The sequence below is a fragment of the Polistes dominula genome, unplaced genomic scaffold (genome assembly GCF_049000335.1).
Source record: "Polistes dominula isolate Pdom_NZ unplaced genomic scaffold, Pdom_raw_medaka contig_29, whole genome shotgun sequence".
NCBI classification, from domain to species: domain Eukaryota; kingdom Metazoa; phylum Arthropoda; class Insecta; order Hymenoptera; family Vespidae; genus Polistes; species Polistes dominula.
The window spans coordinates 554474-572856 of record NW_028300865.1 but is presented as its reverse complement, the minus strand read 5'-3'; the positions used below and the strand labels follow the sequence as shown (position 1 = coordinate 572856).

The window sequence follows — 18383 nt, the reverse complement described above, 5'->3', positions numbered from 1 at the left end:
GTAAAAATTATTTACTTTTTCTTAGATAATAAACAATTTTGTATATAACTATTTGTTACTTTTTTTATAATCAGTTTTCTGTTCAACAGCCCAAATTGTTTATTTAATTCAAATATTCTTTTATACGTATTATTATATTTATATTATTCATATTTTATTCTCTCTGTTATATGTTACCGTATATTTATATATATATATATACAGTAATTTTTCATTAAAAGTGTCAATTTGAAGCAATAAATGCTGATTGATAAGTGTTTATAAATAATGTTAAACTTAATGAGAAAACATTAATGAAAGAAATAACAGTGTTTACAGTATAAGAAATCAATCATGGCATTTGTTAGAGAGAGAGAGAGAGAGAGAGAGAGAAAAAAAACACGAATGTCATTGTGCAAAAAGTAGGATAAATATTCTAATTCATTCTATAATACACTTTGATCAAACAATGATGTAATATTTAGTTATATTATGCACTTCATTGATAATTACATTTAAAGTTTCATAATCATAAGAATTTTGTAATGATAAGTAGTAAATGCACAGTATATATAATATACAGTAAAACAATTTTTACTATATTAAGAATATTATTATGAATTTAGTTATTATAACAGATTTGAAGAGAGTCTCCAGTTACTCGTAGAAAGTGCCTACAAAGTAACATAGTAAATATAATAAATGAGCTTTTAATTTGTTTTTTTTCTGTTTTTTTTTTTTTTTTTTTTATTATTATTATCAAATTTAATGCCAATTGTACTTTTCTAGTCTGAAACATCAGTGTGTTACCATGGTCAAGGTTTAATTGATCTTTATGGGAAAGTATTAAAGAGAAGACTGCTTTACATTTCAGTTGCCATTTACAAAAAAAGAAAAAAATTTGCAATGTAAGGCAGTGTATGTTGAAATTGTTTGAATTTTAATCAGTTAGCATGTGTCAAGAGTAAATGAATTTATATAAATGACACCAAAATAAATGATTATATATATATATATATATATATAAAGTATATATAAAATATCTGTTGGTGAATTTAATTACAGAAGCGTTTGTCTAATTGAAAATATATAACGAATGAAATATTATCAAATAATTCAAGTTAAAGATAATCTGTCAATCTATGTCATGTTTTTAAGAAGAAAGATAACGAGGAGGGAGTACGAGAGTATCAAGATAAATATTAAAAAAAAAAAAAAAAACAAACTCTATCATCATACATCAAATTTAATTCCTTAGCTTATTAAACTGTACACTTAGAAATATAGTTTCTATATCTCACACATTTCTTAAAGGAATAAACATTTGTTATAAGTCATTTTATTTTCTTTTTTTCTTTTTTCTTTTTTTTTGTTATTATTATATGAAAATACTCTTTTTATGTCTGTTGAATAAAATGTAATGTAATGTAATGTAATACTTATATTACATATATATATAACGCTTTCTGTAGTTAAATTTAGATTATCATCAATGATTGCTGCACAAGTTTAGTGTATAGAAGAAAACTTATCTATATTATTAGTTAAAGGAAAAACAAAAAAAAACAACAAAAAAACAACAAAAAAAAAAAAGAAACGAAAATGAAAAAAGCTTAATATCATTAAGGATTATTATTATATGATTCGATTAATTGTCCATCTCACCAAACATTTAGATAATTTCATTGTCAACGAAATGTATAGTCATTGAAGAATCACTTTTGCATAAGAGCATTAGAATTATATATAATAACATAAGTAACATGAATATATGAATGATGGTATTTATTATAGCGTTTTTACTAAAAAAAAAAAAAAAAAGAAACAAGAAAAAATGTTTACATCAAAATATTATCTTATTATATGTTTTTATTTATATATATATATAATACATACATACATACATAAATAATTAGTATTTTTATAATACTATTTGTCTTATAATATGATCAACAACAACATTGATTAATATTTATATTTGTTTTTTTATCTTTATTTAACAATAAGATAACATCAAATTATTAATCATTTAGTCAAACTTTGCGATAGTAGATTCTTCAATGAAATTAAATCTACATGACATTATTATTGTATTTTAGCTTGTTACATGAAATGCAATGATATATATAGTTGTACAAATAATATTATTTGTTCTAAATTCTACTAAATATTTGAATTCTTTTTTTAACAAATATTTATTATTATTATTACTATTATTATTATTATTATTCCTGTCTTTGTACTCGTGAAATTACTATTATATATTCAACGAAATTTTTTAATATCATTTTTGATCTTTTTATTTTTAATAATTATATATATATACATATATAATATATTTGTGCAGAAATGACAAAAATTACACAATTCAAGAAGGCTTGCAAACTCTTCAGCATTTTATATTTTAACATATAGTTTATCTGTTATATAATGTTAATCACCCCCCCGCCCCGCCCCGCCCCCCCATTGACAATATATTTCCGAAATATATTATTGTTAGAATTTAATGCTATATATGATATAATATTTTATGAATATAATTATTTTCTACAATCCTCTATCTATATCCTTTGTTTTTGATAAATTAGATCGATCGATTGATTAATCGAAAATCTTTGATATTTTTCCAAAATTATAATAACCAATGAATTTCAACAATTGTTATCTTTCTTTTTTATGCACTTTGAACTTTAAAGAGACATATAGTTAATATTCACTTATTACAATTATAACATTTAATTATATTATTATTTAAACATTTGTGCAAGTTTTTGTTGTTGCGTTTTATCCTTATTTTTAATAACTGTTGCAAATACTTTTAATTCTTTGTCAATCGTCTTTTGTAAGGATGGATCTAATTCAGCAACTCTTTTCAAATCTTTAATAGCTTTATCTTCATCCCATGTACCAATATAAGCTTTTCCTCTTCTATATAAAGCTTTAACATTATCTGAAATGAATGAATGAATGAATGAATGAAATTTGTAGATAGATTATTTCTTGTTTTTTTCTTTTTTTCTAAAATATATTTTCTGGTATTTTTATACAAACCTGGATCGGTTTTTAATACTGTTGTACAATGTTCTATAACCGAATAATATTCTTCATTTTTTAATTTACATTGCGAATAATTCAATAACAATGGTACTTTCATTTTATTTAACATTAACCATTCCTCGTCATTTGGTTTTTCTCTTGAAAAATTTGAAACAAATGTTATATTATTTCATCAATTTATATACTTTTAATATATAATTATATTATGACAAAATTTCATATGACAACGATGAAAAATATTTCTATACTAACGCTAACATAAGTTGTTCCAATATTCCAATTGCTTTGGCATACATTTCAGAAGCTATATCATAATTTTGATTTTTGTAGAAAATATTTCCTTTCTCTTTTAATTCTGGTACACTTTTGAGTTTTTCATCCTCGGTCATCTGCCATGTTTCTTTTTCATATTCATTTGGTAATATTATTTGTGTCAGTTCTATAACATATTGTGTGCAGTTGTATTAAATATGAAAAAGAAAAATCAAACCTTTTTTAGTACCTATTGTAAATTCTAAATCTTGAGGATATTTAATAAGTTCATTCAAATCTTCATATCCAATTCCTTCATTTTGTAATGTAACTCCGCAACAATGATGACTACGCTTTTCAGATTGTGGTTTACCAACTTCTCTTAATGTTTTAGATACAAATGGATATGAGGTGACTAGCTGAAACAATAACAGACATAAGAAATATACATCACAATAATAATAGTTAAATTCATTAATTTGATATATTTCATGATGATACCCATTTATATCAAATTTGATACATACGCTTTTATCTACTTTAAAACAAGCCACTTCATTCAATGCCATTTTTTGTATTATTACTTCCCACACTTCAAGTTTAAATTTCTTTCCTAAAATTAATTCCATCGGTGATCCTAAAATTCTACTATCGTCTATTACAGTTTTATTCGTATCACATTTTGTTGTTTTAAAGTGAAATATAACCTAAATAATAATAATATAATATAATACATATATTGTTGTTGCATATGATAAATTTTCAATATTTTCATTTATTTTTTTTTTTATTATAAAATATATTAAATTATTATAAACATACTTTGGTTCCAGGAAAAAAGTTTACGTTTTTTGTACCAGCATGAATAACAGTTTTTATAATAAGTTCTGAATTCTCCATTTTTTACATATCAATTGACAGTATAAATATTCTGAAAAGGTTAAAGAGATTAAAAAAAAAAAAAAACTTATTTGTAATGTAGAATACACATTTCAATAATGAGTGTTGTATTTATTAGAAAGTAACTTTGTTTTTTAATATTATTTTAAATAACAATTTAAAAAAGAAAACAAATCATTTTACATTATGATAACAGAGATATTTTAAACGTTATCTGATATTTCACTGTTTTGATTGAACTGTCAAAGTGATATAGAAAGAAAAATAGAAAAAAAAGGGAAAAGATAGAAGAAAAATACATAAATTAAAATAATACATTCATACATATTCTAATTATGTAAAATAACGTGTTACAAAGTTCGAATTGAAATCTTTTTTCATTAAAAAAAATCAATTTCGCACGACAAGAACGTATAGAACAGTGATTTATATATCTGATATTGAACGTGTCCATTGATGATATTTAACATGAATAATTTTAACATTTTGTATTATTAATGTATTTTTTACTTTACATATCATTACGAAATAACTAGTTTTATATTTAAATAATTAATAAATTTATTTTATTTTCATTAAGTAATTGGTGTGGGTTACATATTGCTTACATCTCAACACATATATATATATAGATGTGGTAAAAGTAGAGTTTTTAGAGAGTTGAATAGGTTTTTTTGAATCAGTTGGTGTCTCGTGTTGTAATCATTAGTATCGTTGCATCCATTTAACTGTGGTATTGAGACATATATCAATGCAATTATTAATTATAGATTGAACATACTTATTATCATATTAATAAAATTACTTTAATTCTAATATTTAGAAACTAATGGATACCTTACATACTACAAAAAATGATGAGTCAGATGTTAATGATAAAAATGGCTACCAAAAAAATGGTAAGATTTTAAATATTTATATTATTATATATACATATTCATACATACATATATATATATATATATATATATATATATATATATGTATGTAATCATACATATATTGTAATATACATATATAGATACATAACTTATATACATATCATACATAACCTATATTGGTTTTGAAAAATGTTATAATAGTTTTATTAGAATATTATTTTTGTGATGTTTAATAAAAATTTAATTTCTTCTTTAAGGTCCTGAAGAAATAAAAATTCCTGTACCATGGGGTTATATTTATGGTAAGTATAAATTATATTTTATTGATCTTTTTCTTCACTTTGTTTTGACAGTTAGAAAGATTTTGACATAAAATATGTTTAAATAAATATCCACCATAAAAATTCATAGTAATGAAAAACATTTAGGAAAATTATGGGGATCAAGAGACAAACAACCGATAGTGGCAATACATGGCTGGCAGGACAATGCAGGAAGTTTTGATAACTTGGTACCATTAATATCGTCAAATCAACCCGTTCTCAGCATAGATCTGCCTGGCCATGGTTTCTCTTCTCATCTGCCACGGGGACAAAACTATTATTTATTTTGGGATGGGGTTGTCATTCTACGTAGAATTGTTAAACATTACAAGTGGAACAAGGTTAGCTAGCAGTTAAAGTTATACAACGATGAAGTTCTTTTATTTTTTTTTTATTTTTTTTTTTATCGTATTTTTTGTTCAATTTCATTTATATGCAACCAACTTACATTGACTTTAGATTTAATTATATGCTTAATTATCATTTTTAAGATTTTTTGTAATGATTTGTATAATGACACTTAATACTTCATTTGATCATTATATATATGTATATATATGTTGCTTTTTTTTTGTTAAGTTACTTAATAGACATTTTTAAGTATTTCTTTCTATTTTAGGAAACATTATACGTATGATATATCTGAATACATTTCATATAGGTAATATTATTTTGATAACTCCGTGGCTGCTTGCTGTTATATATATATATATATTTTTTTTTTAAATTATTTAATATTTAATTTAAATAATTTATTATTGCTTCAATAATGCTATAAAAATACACTGCATTGATTGTTTAACATAACAAAAATGATATCAATCGAAAAAGGCTGACTGTTACAATTTATATTAGATTTTGTGTGTTATATACATAATATTTACATATTCTATTCATCAACTAGATTATGTATCATCATACAGAGATCTTACAATTTCAATGTAAATGTTCTAAAGTCGTTGTATAACTATTTCATAGAAACCCAATCGAATAGGGTAAAAGAGTATTTTTGAATTCTGCTGTGACTTTGTTTCATTTCGAGTTTGTTGTTTTAAAAACTTTCAAAATGTGATGCATAGTAACAAGAGGTGCCCCGCTACGTGTTGCTGTGGCTCACCATCAGTCCGATACACACGTCTTTAAGTCAATTGCAATTATAAATTGAGATATAAACTATCCTATATTTCAAGTTGAATGAAACTGCACACAGTGTGGAAAATTTGATTAAAATCGGTTGAGTAGTTTAGAAGTCCATTGCGGACAAACAACGTAACACGTAATTTATATATATTAAGATTATTACTCACCAACAGGCAAATGGTGGGGCCCTCGATGGGTTCAACCAATATTGGCACTACATGGTCGTCAAGATAACGCAGGCAGTTTTGATACTTTGATTCCATTACTTCCTGATGATGTTTCGATACTTTGCTTGGATATGCCTGGACATGGTTTATCTTCGCATTATCCAAAACTTCAATACTATTATGTTTATTGGGATGGTGTCATAATACTACGTAAAGTTATAAAATATTTCAAGTGGAATAAGGTTAGCGAGTGGATTTGATTACCACTCCCTTTATTGATCATCACAAATGAATGATATATACTCTATTATTATGTTATTTTCTTTTTCTTGATATTTCAATCACAGTACTCACTGAGATTTAAATGTAACAGTCATCCTTGTAGATTAGATGTAATATTATTATTGCAAGGATTAACCACATTGCATGTTAACTTTATGCATCAGTATTTATATAATAACAACAACAACAAGAAAAACAACACAAATTTGAATTTAATTATTGTATAAAATTGTATAATATCTTGTTTGTTAATTATTTTATTTTAAATATAGGTGAAATTGCTGGGACATTCATTGGGTGGAGCAATATCATTCTTGTATGCTGCATCTTATCCTAAAGAAGTTGATTTCTTGATTAGTTTGGATATAGTTAGTCCTACTGTAAGGGATGTAACTAAGAGTATAGAAACAACAGGAGATCATATTGATAAGTTCTTAAAATATGAACAACTTACATTAGATAATACTCCAGTTTATGATTATTCTGAGATGATTGACATAGTTGTAAATGCTTACAATGGTTCAATAGACAGAAATGGAGCTAAAATATTAATGAAACGTGGCATACAACCTTCTTATACTGCTAACAAATTTTACTTTTCACGTGATCCAAGATTGAAGGTAAGTTATTAAATAAGTATCAAAGATAAGAAGAAGAAATATATGTTAATGATTGAATTAAATTTACAGGTTTCTTCGCTAGGTATGTTGTCCTTAGATTTGATACTTGCATATGCATCCAAAATAAAATGTGCATATCTTAACATTCGAGCCGTTCCTGGCATGGAATTCGAACAACCAGAAAATTATCAGAAAGTTCTTGATCAAATCAAATTAAATTCTATTAAATTTCAATATCACGAAGTCAACGGCACTCATCATGTTCATTTAATGAATCCTGAAAGAGTTGCACCAATAATAACGGATTTTCTACAACATTAAATAAAAATTTCATATATTTTAGATAATATAGATATATAATTTAGATACAATTAATAATACACGATGATACCTCGTAATGGTTGTTTAATCAGTTAAAGTGTGGCTGATGATCTATGCGCAGAGCGCGCCTCCGGTGTATGTCTCGATAATCAAGCGTTGACGGTTATAGTCGTCAAACGTAGAATACAGTAGCGCTGTTAAAATATTGGATATAGTCAAAAAGAGACAACTTTATTTTAAAAAATGAACAATTTTGTTAGTAATGTAAAACACAGTATACTTAATATGAACATATATTTATACATAATAAATGGGAAAAAAATTAGAGAAAAACAATCGAATATTTAATAGAAGTTACAAATTGATTCTTAACTTTTTTTGTTTTTTTTTGTTTTTTTTTCTTTCTTCACCTCTAAACATTTGAAACATATTAAAAATTTACGAATATAATTGTAGTTTACGTTATCAAAATTACAATTTAAACAACAAATTGTAACAAACTTTATACGCATGACGGATCATAGCACAGACGTCTTGCCAACACCAAATTTTGTCACATCTTCATGACGGATATAGTCGTCAAACACGCTTAAACTGGTTAATAAATTAAACTTCTTAACGGTGCAAAGTAATTCATGTTTACGCGTGTAAGAAAGAACAGTCAAAAATGCGAATGATTTCTTAGTGTAACAGATAACGTTCAAGGAACAGAAACATCTCGGATGTGCGTGGTACATCTTTCCATCGCAAGAGGTTACATTATATTTACAGCTATTTTTACGTAATCGTATATATATATATATATATAATAATATTTAAAAATTATTTAAATGACATTGCCGATACTATATAATTATAATCAAATTAATAATATTATAAAAAGTAATTGGCACTATTTATTATTACTTGTATTATTTTTGCAAATATTTAATATAAATATTAATATAATAATACCTAAGATATATATATATATATATATTTAAGTCCATAAAAAAAATAGATTTACAAATTGTAATAATTATTTTTATGATGTATTTATTTTAATTGATGAACACCAAAAAATAATATATATAAATATATAATTGTATTGTTGAAAGAAAAAAAATAATTCTTTGAAAAGAACAAAAATATTCTGATCCGTATGACATAAAAAAAAAAATAAAATGATATAATAAGAATTTCGAAGATTTGTATATTTTTCGTCACTCTAAATAAATAGAATAAGTAAAATTACTGTTTTTTTTTTTTAGGAAAGTAACAAATATATATATATAGATATATTGTGTTAAAACTTATATCATGAGTTTGCAAGGACAGTTATTTTTTGTTTTAGTTTTAAGTAAAAAAGAAATAATATCGCTGTAGATATTATGTTCACCGGTAATATCAACGATAAAGTATTAATGGTAGAAGGTAGTCAAATGCAACAAACTCATACCAGCTTATGCAACTGCGAATAAGCGATAAGAATAATGGAAGCTATATTCGCTATCAGTTTACCTATTTCTTTTTGTTCTACATTTTGATCATATATATAAAGTAAATTTCTGTATATACCTCTATATGCGTATATATATATAATTTATATTATTTATAAAATAACACAATGTACATATAGTTCTGTTATGTGGAAAATATTCAATTTTTACAGTGAAAGTATACACATATATATATATATATTGATATTTCTATTAAAATAACACATAATATACAAAGTTATTCACGAATGATAAACATTTTGGTATATTATATACATATATTTATTCATATTATAAAAGAAAAAAGAAAAAAAGAAAAAAAGGGGGTATTTTGAAGATAATAAATATATATTTATACAGATGTTTTTAATTCACAATGACGATACAGTCGTACAGTCGCATTTTATTTATTCAGTTGCTATGCCACGTTGAGTTTTAAAATTAGTAGTAACATTGTACTTGTTACAACTGTTTTATCTCAGTTACTTCGAATATTTAGAGGTGTACAGAACACACGTACAATAGAAGTGTGTTATTAACATACTAATTATAATTATGTAGGTAAGTAAATTATTAAAATACAGACGTACATATATATATATATATATATATATTGGAATTTTTTGATATTTGAATAATTCAAAAATAAAACTTGAATAATAAAATCAAAATCTTTGCTTGCATTTGCATTTTACACAAGTTTACAAATTTACTTTGGTAGATGCATTTTTAATGATAAAAAAAAAAAGAAAAAGAAAATATTTTAATTCGAATAATCAAAGGATGATAAGTTTGATTTTGTATAGACAAAGTATATAAAAAAAGAGAGCTGTATTAATATTGAATGAAAATATTATAATTGAAAGATTTTTCAGTGAAATTGTATTTAGAAGGTCAAGATTAGATACAGTATATGTAGCACGGCTTTAAAATAAAACCGTATATAGTAATATTCTGACAAATTATTGTACGTTGTTCTTATCAGAACAGTTCAGGAAACGTGGTTTTCCTATCAAACATATATGTTCTATGCGCTGGTAATTATTACTGATGATAGTGTACAGCCACACAACATGGAAAATGAATATGAATGTCATTCTTACAGGTGAACGTCGTACGTACTTGTCTCTTTTCAAATTTGTGTCCTGCCACGAAATAATTTACAAAGTATACAACAGCATCGATGGGAAATATTTGTTAAATGTAACACTTCAATTTTTAAAATAATAAGTAAGTAAGTAATATTCCTTGAATGATAATTATAAGAAGAAATATGTATTAATTATTTTTTTTTAGAAATTATTGATTAACATTAATGATCAAGATCAATTTTAACAAATAAAAATTACAACACAACATATGTTGATTAATAATCATTACAATGAATAAATGAAAAATATTGTATTAGAGGTGTACAACTGTGTGTGCAATATTGGCACTTCTTCTCTTTGCTTCTTTTTTTTTTATCATAGTTTTAAATAATAATAATAATTCAATATGAATTATTTATACTTATTTTTGTATAAAATATATACCGCTAAACGATCCGATTCATCGATCCTGACGATTAACAAACTTTTCAATTGGAAGTTTGTTCGTTCGGCTCGAGTTATTAGATCGTAATAACATTCATCATTGTAAAATATTCTACATGAAGATTTATTTCATTTTAAGAAGGTGATTTTTTGTTTTGTTTTTTTTTTTGAAGAAGAAGACATTTACGATATGTTGAAGCAACTTGCTGTAATTCTTCTTCGGTAGGTGTATAAGCTGCGAGAGTTCTCAAACGTGCTTTAGAAACTTCCAAATCCTGTTTTATGTATTTATTATTTAATAATATGATCATTTATATTATTGATTAAATTTATAATAATAAACAATTATAATAATTAGAGTTTATATTTAGATATATTTCAAATGAAGTTTCAAAATGAAACAAATATTTTATTTTTGCCAACTTTTCATCCTATCTTATAATAATTAATTTATATTTTGATATATTTCAAATGTAACTTCAAATTCAAGATGAAAGAAAGAATATTTGGTTTTTGGTAACTCTATCCAATTTTTCCTTCTTTTTTTTCTTTTTTTTCTATTGAAATGTTAGTATCATTTATATAAATATTTATCAGAAATAATTAAAGGTGTTTATACAAGCAAAATGAGTCACAAAACGCGATTATTGTATACGCATAGATATGACTCATGTTTGTGAGCTAGTTTAGTATTAGAGTTTTTGTCTATTTTTCAATGATCTACATTTATATTTATGTAAATATAAAATTTAACTGTTTGTACCTTTAAAAGTTTTTCATTTCTTATCAGTGATTGTTCAAAATTAACACGTGAATCTAAAGATGGTTGAACTTTTTCAGGAACGTCCATTATGACCTTCTGTTGTTACTCTGTTTATCATATTATTGAGAGAATATTAATTAATAATTGAATTTAGAAATAAAAAAAAAAAACAATTTGTGTAAATATAATTATTAATATTTAGAATAAGATAAGAAGAATCAAACTCACTCGATACAAGAGAAGAAGAAGAAGAAGAAGACAACAGATTGTGTTTTCTATAATTCAGTTTGTAGCAAAGTGTTTTTTTGGCTGCTGTTTTATTCATAATCGAATCTCATATACAATGTTATTTGATTTTACAAATATTTAGTATACACTTTTTTCTTTCTTTTTTGTTTTTTTGTTTTTATCGATGCTGATGATATTGTCTTTTTTGATCGACAATTAATTTCTTTTTGTTTGTTTGTAATATTATATCATTAAAGGCACTTTCCTATAAATATGGTGTACTTCGTTAAGGATAATATTGAAGAAATACTGTATAACTATGATCAATATTTATGCGTCGATAAACAAATTTTTACAGTTTAATACTTTACCGATATTGCATTTTAAATGTAAATAATGGAATCAATATGTATGATAATATTATACAAGGTTTAGTTAAAATGATTATATAATTTAAGAAAATTATTAAATATATGTATATATATATATATGTATATATATATATAAGGATTTTTTTATCATTAAAATATAAAATTATCATTTAAAAATGATATCCAACACAAATTTGTAATACACAATTAATGTGTAAACTATATCCATGATGTCTATATAAATAATGTCATGTTTAATCATCTATAGATTGAGATTTTGGCTGTAACGACAAAAAAATACAGTGTTCTAAAGAGAAAAAAACAAATCCACAATTTTACAGTACTTCAAATTTACACACAACTTACCAATATATAAATATGACTTGGCAATGAACGTTCCAGCACTTCTGAAAGACGTCCTTTACTTAATTTATGTTCTTCATCTATAAAATATTGAAAAAAAAAGAAAAATCAAATAAATTCAAAACAATATCAAAATATATTTATTAACGCTAGATATACCAAACCAGTCATTTTGACTGCTTGATTGACGACGCCATTTTAATTCCAAATGTCTACTTCACATGTAACATTTGATTTCCATTAATAATTTTAAAATGTCTATATAAATCCATTTATCTATTAAAATTATTATTATTGTTATTTTTTTTTTTAAAGAGTAAATAAAGACTGGAAGCTTTAAAAAAGCATTTTTTTCTTATACACCCAGTCATTTTGACTAGTGTGGTAGAAATAGGTATACTGAAAATGGTGGTATATATATATATATTACCGGCAGGTACAGTTAAAGATAATATTGGTAATGCAACAAGTCCAGCTACAAGTGGACGTAAAATCCATTCAACTCTTCTTTCATTCTTTGGAAGAATATAAATGTCAACCTAAAAAAAAAAGTATCATCAAAAGTCAAATGATCATGTTGTGATAGGATTAATGAATAATATAAATTTACCTCCTTTTGTCCAGCAAACATAAATGCTTCACTAGCCTCCATTGTTAAACGTAACGTGATCAAATGATCGGAATGATTTTGTATAATATATGATATATACAGTGGTGTGCATACCCAACCATGAGCTGGTAATTTAGCTTCTAAACTAATAACTGCATCTTCTATCCACAATGGAGCTAATGTTACACTACTACTAGTTTCTGATGCATTTGCATCATTTGCACTAAAAAATAAACGAATATATATTTTAATAATTATTATTATTAAATGAAATCAATCTTTCAAAATGATTTACCGTATCCATTTAATAGTATATACTCCTATACTGACAGGTTGTTCACTACCAGCTTTAGCTATTAAACAATATGCATCGGTACCAGCTTCACCATCAGAAAGTACAGTTCCTGCTAATATACTATTTTCATTTTGATTATTTTCCTTTTTTATTAAATCTCCCTTTTAGAAAAAAGAAATAATATTTGTTGTTATTTAATAATAATAATAATAATAACTATGTAAGAAATATTATTATGACTTACCAACTCGATTGAAGTATGAAGAATTTTAATTGGACAAGGTGATGTACATGAAATATGTGGCATGACAATAAAAGGTTCATGAATGAAACCTTTTGTTAATGGTTCTAAAAGATTAGTCAAAAATCGTGTAGTTACTTCGAATGGTTTACAAACTGATATAGAATGTATCATTTCTTTACTTCCTTTTATATCATTTGGATATAAATATTCTACCTGTTATATATAAATATGTTCATGTATAATTGTAATTATTAATATATTTTATATTTATTATAGTTTATATGTGATGATCTTACATACTTTTATGGTGATATTTCTGGTACCCACTTTATGCGCCCGCATATATACAATTTTCTCAATTATATTATTGTTTTCTGTTTTTTCTATTTCAATTGATATTTGAGATTGTTTAGTCGACATTGTCAAACTTAAATCAGCTGACAACAAAAAAATTGGTTAGTATTGTATAAATGATATAAAATATATTTTGTATTAAATATATTCCAAAAACAATCTTACTTGATTGTTCATTGTTTCCATCCATTTGAAAACTAACATGGAAAGATGTTACAGTAATATAATCTTCAATAGTTACATGTATTGTAATAGGTACCCATTCTCCTAATAATGCAGGATTATAAGATTTTGCATTTATATTAACATCATTTTCTTTCCTTTTGATTTCAGTTGTTAGCAATGGTTTTATCGCTTCAAATTTGCCACTACTGTTTAAACAATTTGATATCATAAAATTATATTACAAATTATTGCATATAATATGTTATTAAACATTACGTACTGTAATAACTGTATTTCAGGATATAAACGATGTAAAAGATTTGTTTCTTTTCCCGCAGCTGGAAATCTTAAAATGATAGAACATTGATTTTCATTTCCCATGAACAATGTGACTGTATTAATATGAATTTCACTATTATGACTTAATGGAGGTGCCGCAAATTCACCATACAATTTTTTCATTTCATTAGCAGAGAATACAAGATCAACATTATTCTGTTGACAAATGGCAACTACAATTTCTGTATTAAATACAGGACTATTAATTGTTGCAGATACTTTAGAAAATTCAATATTTCCAGAATATGTATTTCTGTAATAAACGTAATATATACAGTTAATTATTATATACGTGAGGAACAATATTTAGTTATAAAATTCAATATAATCACCTTATAATTACTTCAATAGTAACATTTTCATTAACCATATAACTTGATTTTAAAAATTGTGCTTTAACATCTATAAACGAAGCCATATTGTTATCATCAATTGTAAAAACAATTGGTTCTTGTCGAGTCAATTCTAATTTCCATTTTTCTAATGCAAGACGTTTTAAATCATCTGGTAAATCAAGTTCCGGATGTGGTGGTCGTTTCTGTATTATACATATCAATAAATATTTGATGGATTGATATTGAAGAAAATTAAATATTCCATATAAAATGAAATGAAATAATATTTGTACCTCAAGAATATTAGTAATATTGTTGTAAACAATGTTTTGTTGATCTTTAGTAAATGTCGTAGAAGGTCCTAAAGCTTCAAAAGATAATGTGAGGTAGTCTTGAATGCTTGTAGACAAATATGCAGCTCGTAATGCATTTTTTAGGATATCTGTTAGCAAGACGGGCCATCTCTCTCCATGATACTCCCATAACATGTGCATCAATAATCTGACCAATCAAATTTTATGATTTTGACGTTAACACAAGAAAACTATCTAGAGAAAATAATGTCAAGATCAATTTTGGACTACTGAATATTACAAAAAAAAGTAATAAACCTTTCGAAATTTGTAAAAAACAAAAGAAAAATATTATAATTAAATAACAACAACAACAACAACAACAACAAAAATATATCAAACTTACGTAAGAACTTTCCCATAGTCCTGTGAATTATAATATTCTTCAGCCATTTGTACAACTGTAAACAATGCATAATTGATTCTTGATATGTTTATATAGATTTAGAATTACATAAAAATGACAAAATAAGGAATATAAAGTAAATATGTACCTAATGATCTGCGCATTCTAGGACATCGATATATTTTAAATTGAGAAATTGCATTTCCCAGCAAGCCAATAATTATCATCTAAAAGAGTAATAAATAATAATTATCATAGGTCATTGTGTTGATCAGTCATTTGTTAAATATATCAAACTTACAGAATGATTTACAGATGTTTTTTCTTTATATTGTAATGCTTGTATAGCAGCTGCTTCTTTAACAGTATCCAGTGGTTCTACATTTAATTTTCCAGAACGCCAAGGACGTTGACCATAAAATTCAAGTTTTTCTTCCCCAGCTAATGGATCTAGATCTGGATAACTATTTACATTCTGTAATATTATATTTCAAAATGTATTTAAAAATCAAATACAAAATTATTATAATATATTATTGATAACAAATGATTATTATTACATACTTTACATAATTCTTTACATGAAGATTGTCTCAAGCTCGCATGTTGCGCTGCCAATTGATAATAATATCCAGGATGTTGAGTTTGAACTGCAGGAAGACCTTGTCGAATTGCATCATCAAATAATTCTGCAAATGTTGAAAACTGGTTACTCATCCAAGCATGATGTTCAAATATCAATTCCTTCGGACCAGTTTTTAGTTTAAACCTATACATGTAAATTATTGATATTATTCAATGTCTTTTTTTTTGTTTTTTCATTTTATAAATATCTCAGTGAGAAATATTACTAACCTTTCTGTATGAAGTCTAAATTGTGCTATAGCATCTTTTGGAAGATTTAAACTAAACATTATCTTGCATATTTTATAATTTATAAAACCAGCAATAGTTTTTATTTCCAATGCGTTAGTGTCTACCATTCTTATTTCAAAAAGATTATGATACGCTTGTACATAATGTCTGGTGAAAAATATCATAAACATTTAATTACAATCTAATAGAAAAAAACAAAACCCTTTACTTTAGAATTCTTACTTTTGTGGTTGATCTTGTTTCAGTTCATTTAAAAATCCCATTTTAAATTGATGACGTACAAACAAATATTGATGAACAGTTTTATTCAATTGATCACGATGACTTCTAATAATACGATATTCATGATGATAAAAAGTTTGTGCCAGTTGATAAAATGCAGTTTCTAGTCTGTTAACAAGAAAATATATATATATTAACAATTTTATTTTCATAATATATAATAAGAAATATAAAATGATATTAAAAAATCTTGACACTCTACCTGGATATATATCCTGATAAATGATCTCCATGTGGTAATACATAGAGTAAATTAGGTGGTAATTCACAAGCACCGCATAAAGCAGTTGCTCGTTCAGTTGCTGTTATATCTTCAGAATCTGGAGGAGGTGGTACACCACATTGTATCAATACAAGTGCTACTTTTGTACTTCTACCTTCCAAAGCAGCTCTAATAAAAGACATTTAATAAACAATTCAATTAAGAATTTAATATATATATATATATATATATTACCTGAGTGATTGTATTCTCGAAGCACATTCTATCTTTTTTTCATTCCACAATGGATCATTCCAATCTAAATCATAAAAGACTATAACTACTGCTGGAATTTCATTAAGGTATTTGTTCATCCAATTACGTTTTAAAATTCCTTTAGGTATATACCATTCATATGAGTTTCTCTGTCAAAATATTGATTATATTTTAAAGGTTATATATAAATGTTATGTGAAATATGACATATGAGTATACCTTTGGTTTAACGGTAGGAAATTCATGCTTTGGTCCTAATAATTTAAATTGAACAGTGGTACCATCAGGTCTTCGATTATTATTAAATGCATCCCAAATTGATCGGTGGACAGCATTTGTTATGTCTAAGCCAGATAGACCGATAAGAGCTAATGGTTTAGTAGTTAATTCTGATGGTAGTTCAAACATCATTGATTCACTGCTAATATAACAAAATCAAACTAAATAATAATTATATATTTCATATATTTTTCATAAATTTCAATAAAGACAAGTGAGTACATATAATTGCATGTATTGTTTGTTATAAATGAGAAATATAACTGAAATTATTTTGATTAATAGTAAATAATCATACTTTGCCTATTAATAATAAAATGTATTTGATCGTTTAATGAAATATTTCACTTTTGTTTGTTTTCTTTTTAAACATAAAACACAGAGACACTAACATACACTCTCTTTAACAGATTACGTTAAATACCAACGACGAATGACGACAAGTGCATTACAGTTTTTATTTCTGTGTCATGCTCTGTTTTACCGACAGTACGTGAGAAACAAATAGCAGCGCTGTGGCAATAATAGGAATTAAAATTAAAAAAATACTTATTGTTTATATTATTGAATTAAATTCTAATATTTGTATTAAAAAACAAGCTAATCCGAATTTTTCAATTGACGAATTAAGTTGTACTTTTGAAATAAGTCAATAAAAAAACTTTATATATATATATATATATATACATAATTAAATATAAAATATTACTTAACATATAAATAATTAAAATATACAATGAAAATGTTTTCTGTGTAACCAACCGATG

General features: G+C 24.9%; 3 protein-coding genes across 10 annotated transcripts; 1 reads left to right on the top strand and 2 right to left on the bottom strand.

Annotated features, from left to right (window-relative positions):
* Window positions 1-693: 693 nt before the first annotated feature.
* Window positions 694-4919, bottom strand: LOC107068355 (aryl-hydrocarbon-interacting protein-like 1). Of its 3 annotated transcripts, none has more exons than XM_015324651.2 (7): window positions 4797-4919; window positions 4111-4219; window positions 3816-3995; window positions 3539-3707; window positions 3289-3475; window positions 3031-3173; window positions 694-2929 (listed from the first exon to the last, which is right to left on the bottom strand). In XM_015324651.2, the coding sequence occupies exons 2-7, from the start codon at window positions 4186-4188 to the stop codon at window positions 2727-2729; spliced, it is 960 nt and encodes a 319-aa protein (XP_015180137.1). In that variant the 5' UTR covers window positions 4189-4219; window positions 4797-4919; the 3' UTR covers window positions 694-2726. The 3 variants fall into 3 exon arrangements, with proteins under 3 accessions (XP_015180137.1, XP_089035782.1, XP_015180138.1); XM_089179656.1 differs by lacking the exon at window positions 4797-4919 and adding an exon at window positions 4513-4655; XM_015324652.2 differs by lacking the exon at window positions 4797-4919 and adding an exon at window positions 4372-4651.
* Window positions 4779-11052, top strand: LOC107068356 (putative serine hydrolase). Of its 4 annotated transcripts, none has more exons than XM_089179687.1 (6): window positions 4779-4921; window positions 5012-5087; window positions 5327-5371; window positions 6706-6941; window positions 7254-7601; window positions 7671-11052. In XM_089179687.1, exons 2-6 carry the CDS (start codon window positions 5018-5020, stop codon window positions 7920-7922), a joined length of 951 nt encoding a protein of 316 aa, XP_089035813.1. In that variant the 5' UTR covers window positions 4779-4921; window positions 5012-5017; the 3' UTR covers window positions 7923-11052. The 4 variants fall into 4 exon arrangements, with proteins under 4 accessions (XP_089035813.1, XP_015180140.1, XP_015180141.1 ...); XM_015324654.2 differs by lacking the exon at window positions 6706-6941 and adding an exon at window positions 5498-5733; XM_015324655.2 differs by having other exon boundaries at window positions 4799-4921; window positions 5005-5087.
* A 944-nt stretch (window positions 11053-11996) lies between these two features.
* Window positions 11997-17748, bottom strand: gry (trafficking protein particle complex subunit 11 gry). Of its 3 annotated transcripts, XR_016178972.1 has the most exons (21): window positions 17557-17748; window positions 17317-17486; window positions 17062-17250; window positions 16800-16967; window positions 16557-16724; window positions 16266-16470; window positions 16003-16176; window positions 15850-15928; window positions 15702-15756; window positions 15296-15503; window positions 15000-15205; window positions 14609-14920; window positions 14329-14534; window positions 14110-14246; window positions 13810-14022; window positions 13566-13726; window positions 13271-13493; window positions 13091-13199; window positions 12664-12740; window positions 12298-12578; window positions 11997-12191 (listed from the first exon to the last, which is right to left on the bottom strand). XR_016178972.1 is itself a non-coding variant. In XM_089179615.1 (20 exons), the coding sequence occupies exons 1-20, from the start codon at window positions 17746-17748 to the stop codon at window positions 12552-12554; spliced, it is 3279 nt and encodes a 1092-aa protein (XP_089035741.1). In that variant the 3' UTR covers window positions 11997-12551. The 3 variants fall into 3 exon arrangements, 2 of the variants coding, with proteins under 2 accessions (XP_089035741.1, XP_089035738.1); XM_089179615.1 differs by having other exon boundaries at window positions 11997-12578; XM_089179612.1 differs by lacking the exon at window positions 12298-12578.
* Window positions 17749-18383: the final 635 nt, after the last annotated feature.

Bases quoted from the DNA above. Each gene is read 5' to 3' on its own strand.
- LOC107068356 (XM_089179687.1), top strand. From the start codon at position 5,018: ATGGATACCTTACATACTACAAAAAATGATGAGTCAGATGTTAATGAT. The intron at 5,088-5,326 runs GTAAGATTTTAA...TTCTTCTTTAAG, and splicing joins AAATGGCTACCAAAAAAATG to GTCCTGAAGAAATAAAAATT. The intron at 7,602-7,670 runs GTAAGTTATTAA...TTAAATTTACAG, and splicing joins CACGTGATCCAAGATTGAAG to GTTTCTTCGCTAGGTATGTT.
- LOC107068355 (XM_015324651.2), bottom strand. From the start codon at position 4,188: ATGGAGAATTCAGAACTTATTATAAAAACTGTTATTCATGCTGGTACA. The intron at 3,996-4,110 runs GTATGTTTATAA...ATTATTATTTAG, and splicing joins ACTTTTTTCCTGGAACCAAA to GTTATATTTCACTTTAAAAC. The intron at 3,708-3,815 runs GTATGTATCAAA...TTATTGTTTCAG, and splicing joins GTTTTAAAGTAGATAAAAGC to CTAGTCACCTCATATCCATT.
- gry (XM_089179612.1), bottom strand. From the start codon at position 17,748: ATGATGTTTGAACTACCATCAGAATTAACTACTAAACCATTAGCTCTT. The intron at 16,725-16,799 runs GTAAGAATTCTA...ATTTTTCACCAG, and splicing joins AAACAAGATCAACCACAAAA to ACATTATGTACAAGCGTATC. The intron at 16,471-16,556 runs GTTAGTAATATT...TTACATGTATAG, and splicing joins TTTAGACTTCATACAGAAAG to GTTTAAACTAAAAACTGGTC.